General features: G+C 45.6%; 2 protein-coding genes across 2 annotated transcripts in view; one reads left to right on the forward strand and one right to left on the reverse strand.

Annotated features, from left to right (window-relative positions):
• The window catches only part of LOC117454804 (glutamate receptor ionotropic, kainate 5-like), a 403,890-nt gene that overhangs the window by 366,507 nt on the left and 23,331 nt on the right, over positions 1-14,052 (reverse strand). The window lies entirely within an intron of this gene.
• Positions 9,256-11,920, forward strand: LOC117454805 (general transcription factor II-I repeat domain-containing protein 2B-like). The gene is made up of 2 exons (XM_034094002.2): positions 9,256-11,286; positions 11,400-11,920. Coding segments are annotated over exons 1-2 (1,869 nt in total). The 5' UTR covers positions 9,256-9,418; the 3' UTR covers positions 11,401-11,920.

The raw sequence follows: 14,052 nt of genomic DNA on the forward strand, positions 1-14,052 counted from the left end.
CAGATACGGCTCAGCTGACTCATAAGGAAATATATGATATTATATGATCGATGATCTGATTGATGATCTGATTGAATGTAATATGAATGATAAGTGCGACACGTCGGCGTCTTCTCTGCATACGGCAGTTTAAACTGTATTTAATTTATCCTGTAATATGACTTGATAGATTTAAACTCCACACACTGAGCTCTGATTGGTCAGCAGGCGGTGCTTTCACTGAGTTGATCTCTTTTCTATAGACGCCGGGGGCGGGCAGCGTCAGGTAAAAAAAGTTATTTAGCCTTCCCTAACCTGAGCCTCACACGCCGCCTATGCCTCCTGGCACACTGTCATCTATCACTCTCATCAGAATGCCCAGGTCACACGTAACAAAGACACTTGCAGTTCACGCCCAAGTCGCGGGACGGCCGGAGCGGAGCTGTTTTATGTAAAAACGAAGCAATTAAGCGACTTCTTTATTTTCTTTTAATCTAAAAAGCGAAGTAAAGCATTTACAATGTAAGCACTTTATCCCAAATTCAAGCACCATTCCCAAAATTCAAGCACTTTTCAAACCTTGAAAACACCTCATACAATTTCAAGGATTTCCAGCACCCGTACGATCCCTGAATATGCCAAATTAAACGAGATTCTTCAAGTTTAGTGGAACGCCATATCCTTTCAAGTTGTCTCGGCTTTTGCTTTATTTTGCGGGTTTCGGCATTATGCCATGGAGCTAATCTATGTTGTTTTATTTTCTTCTTTTTCAAAGGAGCAACAGAGTCTAATTTTGATCATTTAATTTTGGTTTAGTATTGATAAGTACAGTTGAGTCAAACATGGCTGCAATTCCACCTCCTCGGCCTGTGCCTCGAGCAATATGAGTATTGATATGGCTGGGTTATCTGCTTTCAAAGCAAACGATGCTGGTTTACCGGCATGTTTGAAATGTAGAGAGAAGTTGTCAAAGGTGCTGCAGCTTTACGTATCGAGGAACAACACGGAGAGGAAGACAGCTGACGATTTCAGTCATAATTCAATCCGTTAACTCTTTTTAGGGTGCAGCTATATGTTTTATTTATTTCAAAGTGGGCCCATTTTACTTTTATTTATTTTCTTCAAATGTGCAGAGGACTCCCCAAGTGCTGTGTTGATTTATTTTAAAGTAGGCCAGTGTAGTTTTTTGAATTCTCCTTATACGAGTTATTTGTTTATTATTAGACGTAAACAGTTTTCTATAATGTAATAAATAATTAATGCAAAAAAAACTGTAGATTTTGTCTATGCTATAACAATATATACAACGTTATAGGCTATCAAGCTGTCAGATATGTTTTGCAGTTCAAGACAAAAAAAGGGGGCAAAATGGCTCTTTTGGTCAAAAAGGTTGGAGACCCCTGGTGTCCTCTGCACACTGAGTTTAAGCTTCTTCCTTCGGGCCGGAGGTATATACAGTATACAAACTGCTTTAGTCTGACAGCTATCACACAAAGGAATGAGTCATAGCAGTGTCACACAGATGCCTATTTATTTATAAACTTGGAATAAGTTTGTACTAGTGGTTTTTGAAAGTTTTTAGAAACAAACACATCTGGTGTTCGCTGTCTCACATCCTTGCAGTTTGGACACACACCCCCTTCTTGCATAGAGTTCCCTCTCTGCTCCCCCTCCCCATCAGTTCAACCCACACTGTCTCACATACTCTTGGCCGCTTTTGGCAAACACATTTAAATACATCCAGTGAATACATAAATACAAACTCACTGATGGCTCTCCCACAAATGTTTCCTAAAAGTCTTATTAAAACATACATTTATCAAACAAGCACACACGCTGACCAGTGAAGTTAGTCCTTCAGGTTTCATTATATTAATACATATTACTGTGTACAAATGTTCATTATTCGACATTCATTGTATTTCCACACACTTGTCTTTGTTGTCGTTTTTTTTCTTATTAGACTAGAAGTTTTATTGGAAATGTTAATATTAGATGGGTTGTACGGGAATGGAAATGTACCAGGTGTTGCATTTAGCTTATTCAAGTGTATTTGACATGAGATTGGGTTAGTACTGAATCCTCTCCCCGATAACACAGCAACAATTTACACTCAGTGTGGCTCTGCATTACCAGAGAGGGGCGGTTGGGCACCGGGTCGAGGACGCAGGCGTTTCAGCGGCTTCAAGTTAACCAGATACACCAAACACTAGGGTTGGGTATCGTTTGATTTTCCACGATTCTGATTCCGATTCTACTTTTTGATTCCGGTTCTTAACGGTTCTCAATTCCGATTCTTTGAGGGGCAGGGTAAAAAAATGATAGGCTACATGATTCTTCCACCAAAAAAATGACATTTATTCGAGAACATTTACACAGGTTAGTTTACAGTAATACTCACATTAATCAGTCTGTTTATATTCACTGCTATTGTAACGACTGAATGAACACAAGTGGAGGACTCAATAGCACGACTCGGAGACAGAGGATTAGGATGCAAAAAGGTCTTTATATCCAAGGTTCGGTACACGGGAATCAGATACTAGAAAAACACTGCTGGAACGCTAGGAATAACAAAGACGAACTGGCACTGAAGGGACTGTGGATGCAGACTAAATAGACAGAGGGAGAGATGATAATGGGGCACAGGTGAGGCTAATTAGGGAAGGGAAGCAGGTGGAGTTCAATCAAGGGCAGGAAAGCTGAGACTGAAATGAGAGAAACACAATGAGAACAGGAACAATAACAAAAACATCAGCATGCTGGCTAAACCCTTACAGTACCCCCCCCTCTAGGGACGGCACCTGACGTCCCAGGTTGTTCAGGATGTTGACGTTGAAAGTCTTGGATGAGGTCCTTACTGACATTACTGGTGGAGACCCATGACCTCTCCTCAGGACCGTAGCCCTCCCAGTCAACCAGGTACTGACGTCCCCGGCCTCTAGGTCGAACTGCCAAGAGGCGTTTCACAGTATATACAGGTCCACCATCAATAAACCGGGGGGGTGGAGGGGGTCTGGAGGTGGGGACCAGTGGACTCACTTTAACTGGTTTGATGCGTGACACATGGAATGTAGGATAGGCCCTCAAGGATCGAGGTAGTCGAAGCCGTACTGCCACAGGATTTATGACCTTGGATACCGGGAAGGGACCCACAAAACGAGGAGCCAGTTTGCGAGACTCCACTCGAAGGGGCAGGTCTCGAGTAGAGAGCCACACACTTTGTCCAGGTTGGTAGGCAGGAGCAGAGATACGTCGGCGATCGGCCATCCTTTTATAACGGGCTGAACTCCGTAGTAGCACCTGGCGGGCCCGGCTCCAAGTGCGATGACATCGGCGGATGAGGGCTTGTGCAGATGGAACACTGACCTCCTTCTCCAGGTCGGGGAACAATGGTGGTTGGTATCCATTGGCACACTGAAAAGGTGAGAGACCAGTAGCAGAACTAGGCAAAGTGTTGTGTGCGTACTCCACCCAAATCAGATGCGTGCTCCACGTGGCAGGGTTCTGAGACACCAGGCAGCGTAGACAGGTCTCAAGCTCCTGATTCAGCCGCTCCGTCTGGCCGTTAGACTGCGGATGATGTCCAGAAGAGAGGCTGACTGTGGCACCGATGAGTGAGCAGAAAGCCTTCCAAAACTGTGAGGTAAACTGTGGGCCCCGGTCTGACACAACATCCCTAGGGAAACCATGGAGACGGAAAATATGGAACAACACTGCCTCTGCTGTCTCTCTGGCAGATGGCAATTTAGGCAGCGGGACAAAGTGGACCATCTTCGAAAATCTATCCACAATTGTCAAAATAGTGGTGTTACCTTGAGACGGCGGCAACCCTGTGACGAAATCCAACGAGATGTCAGACCAGGGGCGATGTGGCACTGGGAGCGGGCGCAGAAGACCAGAAGGGGGCTGACGGGAAGTCTTGTTCCGGGCACAAACTGAACAGGCTGCCACGTACTCCTTGACCGACCTCTCCATGGAGGGCCACCAGAACCGCTGCTTAATGAAGAACATGGTGCGGCGAACACCAGGATGGCAGGAGAGGAGGGAAGTATGTGCCCAGTGGATGACCTGTGAGAGAAGAGGGTCAGGAACAAACAACCGGTTCTGTGGGCAACCGTCGGGAACCAAAACATTAGCACTCGCCTGCCTGACCCTCTCCTCAATGTCCCATGTGACTGCCCCCACTACACAAGAGGGGGGAATGATTAGTGAGGGAGTGCGAGGAGCTGGATCGGAATCAAACAGGCGGGATAGAGCATCAGCTTTAGCGTTCTTAGAACCGGGACGGTATGACAGGGTGAAGTTGAATCGGGTAAAGAATAGGGCCCACCTGGCTTGTCTGGAGTTGAGGCGTCTTGCAGATCTGATGTACTGAAGGTTCTTATGATCGGTCCAGACTAGGAAAGGGTGCTCAGTTCCCTCCAGCCAGTGGCGCCACTCCTCCAAAGCCACCTTAAGATGACTGCCCCAACGCCCACATCTGAAGCGTCCACTTCGACCACAAACTGCTGAAGTGGATCAGGAAGTGTGAGAATAGGGGCTGAAGTGAAGCTCTTCTTAAGCCTCTGAAAAGCCTGTTCTGCTAGGGGGGACCATTGGAACTTCACCTTGGGGGAGGTTAAAGCATGCAGTGGGGCAGCCACAGAACTATAGTTTCTGATGAAACGTCTGTAGAAATTTGCAAAGCCCAAAAATCGTTGCATGAGTTTCTGATTGGAAGGTGTAGGCCACTCAGTGACTGCACTAACCTTTGCTGGGTCCCTCTGAATGCTGTTCTCCGAAATGACAAATCCCAGGAAAGAGACGGTGGAGACGTGGAACTCGCACTTCTCTGCCTTCACAAAGAGTAGATTATCCAAGAGACGCTGCAACACCTGGCGGACATGTTGGATGTGGGTCGTCTCATCCGGAGAAAAGATGAGAATGTCGTCGAGGTAGACAAAAACAAACTGGTTGAGCATGTCACGGAGAACATCATTAACCAGAGCCTGGAAAACAGCTGGAGCATTGGTTAATCCAAATGGCATTACGAGGTATTCGTAATGGCCACAAGGGGTGTTGAAAGCAGTCTTCCATTCATCCCCCTCCCTTATCCTTACCAAATGATAAGCATTTCGAAGATCAAGTTTAGTAAAAATCTTTGCATCCTGTAATAGTTCAAATGCTGAAGAGATAAGAGGAAGGGGGTACCTGTTCTTTATGGTAATGTCATTTAGCCCTCTGTAGTCGACACATGGACGAAGAGTCTTATCCTTCTTGTCGACGAAGAAGAAGCCTGCTCCAGCCGGAGAGGAGGAAGGCCGAATTATCCCGGCAGCAAGGGAGGAGTCAATGTATTTCTTCATTGTTTCCCTTTCGGGGCCAGACAAGGAGTAGAGATGTCCCTTAGAGGGAGAGGTCCCAGGGAACAAGTCAATGGAGCAGTCATAGGGTCGATGGGGAGGCAGGGTGGAAGCACGAGTCTTATTGAAAACCTCCTTCAGGTCCCGGTAACAGGTGGGCACCCTGCTAAGATCCGGAAAATCAGAGTCTGCTGCAGCTTGGAGAGGGGTAGAGACAGCAGTAGTTAGGGCAACAGTCACATGGGTGGAGGGCAGAGCTCTCTCTGGAGCAGGAGCAGAAGGGAAACATGTGGCCAAACAATCCTTATGCCAACCCAAAACTCTCCCGGTGGACCAGTCCATGTGGGGATTGTGTTTTACCAGCCATGGGTAGCCCAAAATAAGAGGGTGTGAAGGAGAGTTAAAAAGATGAAAACTCAGGGATTCAGTGTGGCCGTTAGCGATGATTAGTTTAAGGGGCCGAGTACGGTGAGTGACACGGCACAATAAACGTCCATCCAGAGCCTTTGCTACAAGAGGCCTCAACAGGGGAACAAAATTAAGTCCAAGTCTCTTGGCTAATCTCCAATCAATGAAACTCTCATCTGCTCCGGAGTCAATTAGAGCAGCATGCGACAAAGTCTGAGTAGGAGTAATTAGCTGAGCAGAGGTGAGAGTACGAGAGGGACTAAAAGAAACAGTTCGACTCACCAGGACCCTCCTACTTACTGATGAGCCTGGTCTTTTACTGGGCATCTGGCTACAAAGTGACCCCTCTGTGAGCAGTAAATGCACCTCCCCTCCCGTAGGCGGCGCTGGCGCTCCTCAGGAGTCAGCTTTGCTCTTCCCAACTGCATGGGTTCCTCCTGGGCAGTAGGCGGCGCTGGAGAGTCGGTCGTCTGGAAACGCTGCTTGGAGAAAAAAGGACTGGCCTGAGACTGCCCTCTCTGGCCTGGCGGAGAAAACACAGCTCTCGACTTCTCCCTTTCTCTCTCTACGAGGCGAGTGTCAATTCTTATTGCCATAGCAATGAAACTATCCAGGTCAGAGGGAAGCTCTAGAGGAGCCAACTGGTCCTTGATGGGGCCAGACAGTCCATGGCGAAAAGCGTCGAAGAGGGATGAATCATTCCAGCCGCTGTCTGCAGACAAAGTGCGGAACTCCACGGCGTAGTCGGAGACACGTCTCCCTCTCTGGTGTAAATCCATTAGAGCTCTCGCTGCTTCCCTGCCTGGAGTTGTGTGATCAAATACTTTGCTTAAAGTCTCTGTAAAACCTCTCAGGGAATTACAGACTGGGGAATCTCGAGCCCACTCCGCCGTAGCCCACGCCTCCGCTTTGCCGGTGAGGTGGGAAACGATGTAGGCTACCTTAGCCCGTTCAGACTGGAAGGAAGCGGCTTGCAGCTCGAAGTTCAACCCACACTGGACCAGGAACGCACGACAGTTATCCGAGTCTCCGGAAAAACGCTCTGGTCTGGAGAGGTGAGGAACCGAAGGCAGCGGTGTCGGCATGGTGGCAGGAACAGGACCGGGAGCTGTAGCCGGATCCGACGCTGGAAGCGGAGTAGCAGAGCGTTGTGGATTGAGATGTGCCACCAGCTGCTGGATCTGATCTGCCAGCTGGCAAACCTTGCTGCCGATGGATGACTGGAAACCCTCCTGCCGATCCGACAATTCTCGTACTCCCTGGCAGACAGCGGTAAGTTGTTCATCTTGTAGGTTAAGACGAGCCCCCTGGGATCGAATAGCAGACCGCAAATTCTCAGAGTCGGCTGAGTCCATGGTTCTGGCCAGTTCGTACTGTAACGACTGAATGAACACAAGTGGAGGACTCAATAGCACGACTCGGAGACAGAGGATTAGGATGCAAAAAGGTCTTTATATCCAAGGTTCGGTACACGGGAATCAGATACTAGAAAAACACTGCTGGAACGCTAGGAATAACAAAGACGAACTGGCACTGAAGGGACTGTGGATGCAGACTAAATAGACAGAGGGAGAGATGATAATGGGGCACAGGTGAGGCTAATTAGGGAAGGGAAGCAGGTGGAGTTCAATCAAGGGCAGGAAAGCTGAGACTGAAATGAGAGAAACACAATGAGAACAGGAACAATAACAAAAACATCAGCATGCTGGCTAAACCCTTACAGCTATGTAACTTGTAGGAGCAAGTAGCCACAGTAGTGGTGGCTTAAAGCCCAGCTCCGCGCCGTCCGTTAGATGAGCCTGGTCAGATTAATAAGAGAAGTTCAAAACACCGGCATAAAAGTTATAACAATAATCTGATTCTAATGGTAAAAAACACAATACTAAATACAGAGTGCCCTGTAACAGAGCACTCCGGGCTCCCCGCTCCACTGCTGTGCGATACAGGTATCGGGACCAGCCAGTCAGAAACAGGGGGCATCGTGCATGAATAAACAACAGTATATATGGACATATTTGGGGCGGAGTTGTGTGTCGGCTCTTCCGTCCCATTTTACTCCTAAGCGAATCAGAGAGTCCGTGGGGAGGAGTTGGGTCGGTTGCTCACTCCCCTAGGTGTTCTTACTGGTTGGATTCACTTTGGGTCGGGCCCAATACAGCGAATCAGAGTTTTGGGAACAAGTATTTTTCTTCTGAACAGAGCGTGAGAGCCTCAGAAGTAAACAAGGACAGAGTCACTTGTTATCTTGCACCTGACTTCACTCCTTTACTTTCCCAAGGAAGATTTCACACAAACTATTCCTTCCCAGACAATCAAACATTGTACACAGATATATTGGTGCTTGAGATTATAGTAGCCCCAGAAAGAACCTTGAAAAGAATATGTGTGTGTGTTGGTGGAGGGGGTGTATGTGTGTGTGTGCTGGTATCTGGGTCAGTGAGTGTAGGTGAGAAGGTTATATATATAGGATTACTTAAAACAGTCCAAAATAATACATGTTTAAATCACTACAGTTCAAGATAATACCTGTTTACTTTAATACAGTTTAGAACAATCTGTTTACTTTAAACTGTAACCTGAGAACCACTGAAGCTACAACAGTGTAACAGTCCAACTTTTAAAGGAAACCCCCCCCCCATTTAAAAACAGTTCTTGTTGAGAAAAACAAGCATATCTGCCTTCTCATGTTAAAGTAAAATGCTTCAATCTGGTGCACTTTAAGCAGAATGACTAGAGACTAGATCTAGGGGGTACAACTCTAAACACCCATATGACAAAGATCGGTTTACATTTTAATAATTAAATAAGTATGAGAACATAACCAATAACCCATAGCCAATAACAAATACATGTATTTTATTTTTGTTGTTCATTCATATCTTATTTTCCTTTTTGTTTATGCATATTTTTTTATCTCTCCAGTTTAAAACGATATGTCTGGTTTACTGTCCTATAGTTTACATTGGAATGATTTCAAACCTGTTTTATCCCAATAATTATAAAGGAGTGCCTTGGAAATATGTGTTTACATACATTGTGATCAAACCGTTTGAGACCCACTGAGATAACTTAGACTAAAGTGGGACGGGTGGCGCAGTGGTCTGCTGCGTTCACACCGGACGCGATGCAATGTTTGGGGGCGGCGCGATTACATGTAAAGTCAATGCAGAGACGCGGACAGATGCAAATTCGCTCCGATGGCGCGCATGAAGCGGTGGACGAGGCGCAAATCACACGATGAAATGGTGCCGTGTCAAACGCCAGAGTTACATTTCTTCAACTAGAGCGCCAAATTCACGTGACGCGTTCTCGCGGAAGCCAATCAATCAATCAATCAATCAATCAATCAATGTTTATTTATATAGCCCAATATCACATTTGTCTCAGTGGTCTTCACAGTGTGTACAGAATATCAGTATGACAATACGACACCCTCTGTCCTTAGACCCTCTGTCCTCAGACCCTCTGTCCTTAGACCAGACGTGTCAAACTCAAGGCCCGCGGGCCAAATGTGGCCCGCCACGTCATTTCATGTGGCCCGCGAGAGCTTAAAAGGTTTGATTGTATACAAATAAACAAGTCAAATGCGTGCAGTGACCAAAAACTACATTTCCCACAATACATGCTGATTATGTTACCCGCGAAGTGACGGCATCCCGCCACTAGACTGCAGTGTTTCCACATCGATGCGATTTAACCAACAAGTGGAATTGAGAAATACAAATAATGATCCCAAAATGTCAAGGAAGAGAAAAATTGATGCAGATGGAAGGCTGTTTCAAGAAAGATGGGAAGGTGAATACATGTTTGTGCTTCAAGGAGAAAAACCGGTATGTCTTTTGTGTTATGAGGCGGTGGCGGTTGTCAAAGAGTACAATCTACGTCGGCATTTTGAGACCAAACACGGAGCTAAGTATGCCAAAATCAGCCATCAAGAAAAACAACAAATTGCCCAAGAATTAAAAGGCAAACTGCGATCGCAGCAGAATGTGTTCGCGAAAGCCAGAACCAAAAACAATGCGGCAGTGAAAGCTAGCTTTGTTGTGGCTGAAGAAATCGCACGCGCTTCAAAGTCTTTTTCAGAGGGAACGTTTTTGAAGCAGTGCATGCTGAAGGTCTGTGAGCAGGTGTGTCCCGACCAGATACAGACTTTTAAAAATGTCAGTTTATCAAGAAACACTATCGCGGACCGAGTTAAGGAACTAGCAGGAAACCTGGCAACACAGCTGGCCGAAGAGACACGCAGCTACATAGCTTTTTCATTAGCTGTTGATGAAAGCACAGACAACACGGATACAGCGCAGCTATCTATTTTTATTAGAGGCGTGAAGTCGGACCTCTCTGTCACTGAGGAGCTGTTGGATGTGGCTGCCATGCATGGGACCACAACGGGACGGGACATTTTTGATGCGGTGGAGAAGTCAGTCATTAAAAACGCATTGCCCTGGGAAAACTTGGTGGGATTAACTACAGACGGTGCACCTGCAATGTGTGGAAGAAAAGTGGGCTTGGTTGGACTAATGAAGGAGAAAATGCAAGAATGTAACTGTCACACGCCTCTGATAACGTATCATTGTATTATCCATCAAGAAGCTTTGTGCGGGAAGGTGCTGGGGATGGATAATATAGTGACCACGGTCATGAAGACAGTGAACTTCATTCGGGCGCGTGGCCTGAATCATCGTCAGTTCCAGCTGTTCTTGCAGGAGATGGGCTCGGAGCACGGAGACGTGCCGTACCATACAGAAGTAAGGTGGCTGAGTAGGAGCAAAGTCCTCAAACGATTTTTTGAGCTTATGGAAGACATTGCTCTTTTCATGCAGAGTAAGGGAAAACCCTTGTCTGAACTGTCAGATCCAAACTGGCTGTGTGACTTTGCTATGTTGTGTGACATAACCGAGCATCTCGCCCAACTGAATCAGAAGCTGCAGGGACGCAAACAAGTCATCACGCAGATGTCCGACACGATCACGGCTTTCCAGCGTAAACTTGACCTATGGATGTGCCAAGTGAAACAGGACAATCTTGCCCACTTTCCTGTTTGTCAGAGCATCTCAGCCTCATGTCCCGGTACTTTCTCATGTGCTCAGTTAGCTACCAAACTGAGCCTGTTGATGAATGAGTTTGATCGGCGCTTCTCTGACTTCAGAGCACAGCACTCTGGATTTGCCATCTTTGCTAGTCCTTTCACCACCGACATGTGCACTGCACCCCAACACCTTCAGATGGAGTTAATAGAGCTTCAAAGCGATAGTGGCCTGAGAGCAAAGTTCCAGGATGCTACAATCCAGGACTTTTACCGTCTACTGCCCCCTGCTTCCATGCCACAGCTTCGACTTCATGCTGCCCGTGTTCTGTCTATGTTTGGGAGCACCTATCTGTGCGAACAGATGTTTTCAATAATGAATCTAAACAAAAACAAGCACAGATCACGCATCACTGACGGCAACCTCCACGCTGTTCTACGGATTGCTACAGCACAGGACCTAAAACCAGACATTGACACACTGGCCATGGAAAAACGGTGTCAGACATCTGGTCAGAAAACACATTGGTAAGCATTTTTAAAAACCTAATAAAATATAATTCAACCAAGAAGAAGAATAGTTAAACTATGTGCAATGTAATGATTGTGCTTGCATTTTGTTTTGTGTTTGTTATTTTCAGAACATGATCGTTGGATGAGGATGGTGGAGAGGGGATCCACATGGTGTGTTCAAGGACAGGCAGCATCTCCTCATCAAAAACTAACCTAAAAACTTGACCAATATAGTTGTGGACTGAGACAACCCTTATTGTGAGTTTATTACATATACTACTTTATATGTGTAGAAATGTATTTAGTGTTTGCAGGTTTTATGTGTTTATGCAGACAAATGTTTACTGTAATCAAACCATCTCTCATTAGTTGGATGTATGCCCCCTGCAAGGCTGTGTGCAGCCATTTGTTTTTGTAAAATGCTACATCTGTCACACATGTTCTTAGCAGCTCACAATTGTTGGTTTTACAGTTATTTGTTATTTCAAGTTTTGAACAAAGTTAATGTCATAACTTCTGTTTGATGTTATTTTTCTTTATTAACTTGGATAGTTTGATCGTTGATTGATGGAGTAATGTGGGTTTCATAACCTGACAAATTAAAAGGATTTGTTATAATAACAAAGCAACAAGCAAAGATATTTTTTACATCTATGCAAATATATATATGTAATATTTGTAACTTGAATAAGTAATAAATTCAGAGTTATTTAACATTAAGGAGTAGTTACATTTATTTTACATTGCATTTAGTTACATTGCATTTAGTTACATTTATAAGTTACATCTGGCCCTTTGAGGACAACGATTATGCTGATGTGGCCCTCGGTGAAAATGAGTTTGACACCCCTGCCTTAGACCCTCACATCGTACAAGGAAACACTTCCGGAGAAAACCCAGTTTAAAGGGAACATGGGAGAAACCTCAGGGAGAGCAGCAGAGGAGGGATCCCTCTCCCAGGACGGACAGACGTGCAATAGATGCCGTGTGTAAATTGAAAAGATAATACATTTGCAACATAGGTAGTCCAGATGTTTGGAAATGCATGTGTGTATAATAGGAAGATGAATCCACGAGGATATCCATCCAGGACCGATGATCCAGGACCACAGCCACGACTCGCGATCCAGGGCTCGCGATCCAGGACACAGGACCGCAGGATCATCCATGACTCCGGATCCCGGCGTATATAGACACCAAAAAGAAAGACATTTGGGGAAGCTGGGTTAATCGGAACATGAGAGTACACAGGTATAGACAGAGAGAAGGAAGAAGGAAGATGTCCCCCGACAAACTAAGCCTACAGTTGCAAGAAAAATGTGAACCCTTTGTATTCTCCACACATAGCGTTGTGTGTCCTTCCAAGCAACTCAGCTTTGGTTTCATCTGTCCACAGAACATGTTGCCAGTAGTGCTGTGGAACATCCAGGTGCTCTTTGGCAAACTTCCAACGTGCAGCAATGTTTTTTCTGGACAGCAGTGGCTTCCTCCGTGGTGTCCTCCATGAACTCCATTCTTGTTCAGTGTTTTACGTATCGTAGATTCGTCAACAGAGATGTTAGCATGTGCCAGAGATTTCTTTAAGTCTCTAGCTGACTCTCGAGGACTCTTCTTCACCTCATTGAGCATTCTGCGCTGTGCTCTTGCAGTCCTCTTTACAGGACGGCTACTCCTAGGGAGAGTAGCAACAGTGCTGACCTTTCTCCACATATAGACAACTTGTCTTACCGTGGACTGATGAACATCAAGGCTTTAGAGATACTTCTGGAACCCTGTCCAGCTTTATGCAAGTCAACAGTTCTTAATGGTAGGTCTTCTGAGAGCTCTTCTGAGCGAGGCATGGTTCACATCTGGCAACGCTTCTTAAGAATAGCACATTCAAAAGTGGTGTGTATTTCTTATAGGGCAGGGCAGCTTTAACCAACACCTCCAATCTCGTCTCCTTGGTTGGACTCCAGGTTGGCTGACTCCTGACTCCAATTAGCTCTTGAAGAAGTCTTTAGCCTCGGGGTTCACATACTTGTTCCACCCTGCGCTGTGAATGTTTACATGGTGTGTTCAATAACAACATGAAAACATATCATTGTTTGTGTGGTATTAGTTGAAGCAGACTGTGTTTGTCTGTTGTTGTGACTTAGACGAAGATCAGAACACATTTTATGACCAACTTATGCAGAAATCCAGGTCGTTCCAAAGGGTTCACATACTTTTTCTTGCAACTTTATATCAGCAAAACTAGGGGCTGAATCTAATCAGCCCTAACTATAAGCTTTATCAAAAAGGAAGGTCTTAAGCGCACTCTTAAAAACGGATAGGGTGTCTGCCGCCCAAACACAAACTGGAAGCTGATTCCACAAATGTGGAGCTTGATAAGAAAAGGCTCTGGCTCCCATTGTACTTTTAGAGATTCTAGGAACAACCAACAACCCTGCATTCTTGGAACGCAATGCCCTAGTAGGACAGTAGGGTATAATGAGTTCTTTAAGGTAAGATGGCGCCTGCCCATTAAGGGCTTTGTAGGCGAGAAGAAGAATTTTAAATTCTATCCTGTGTTCTATAGGGAGCCAGTGTAAGGCAGCCAGAACAGGAGTAATGTGGTCCCTTTTCCTAACTCTGGTTAGTACACGAGCCGCAGCATTTTGAATCAGCTGAAGCGACTTGACTGACTTCTTGGTACTCCCTGATAATAAGGAGTTACAATAATCCAGCCTAGAAGTAACAAATGCATGGACTAGTTTCTCTGCATCGTTTTGAGGCAAGATATGCCTGATCTTTGCAATG

The sequence above is a fragment of the Pseudochaenichthys georgianus genome, chromosome 11 (assembly GCF_902827115.2).
Source record: "Pseudochaenichthys georgianus chromosome 11, fPseGeo1.2, whole genome shotgun sequence".
NCBI classification, from domain to species: Eukaryota; Metazoa; Chordata; class Actinopteri; order Perciformes; family Channichthyidae; genus Pseudochaenichthys; species Pseudochaenichthys georgianus.

Coding starts and splice junctions, on each gene's coding strand:
- LOC117454805 (XM_034094002.2), top strand. CDS start 9,419: ATGCGATTTAACCAACAAGTGGAATTGAGAAATACAAATAATGATCCC.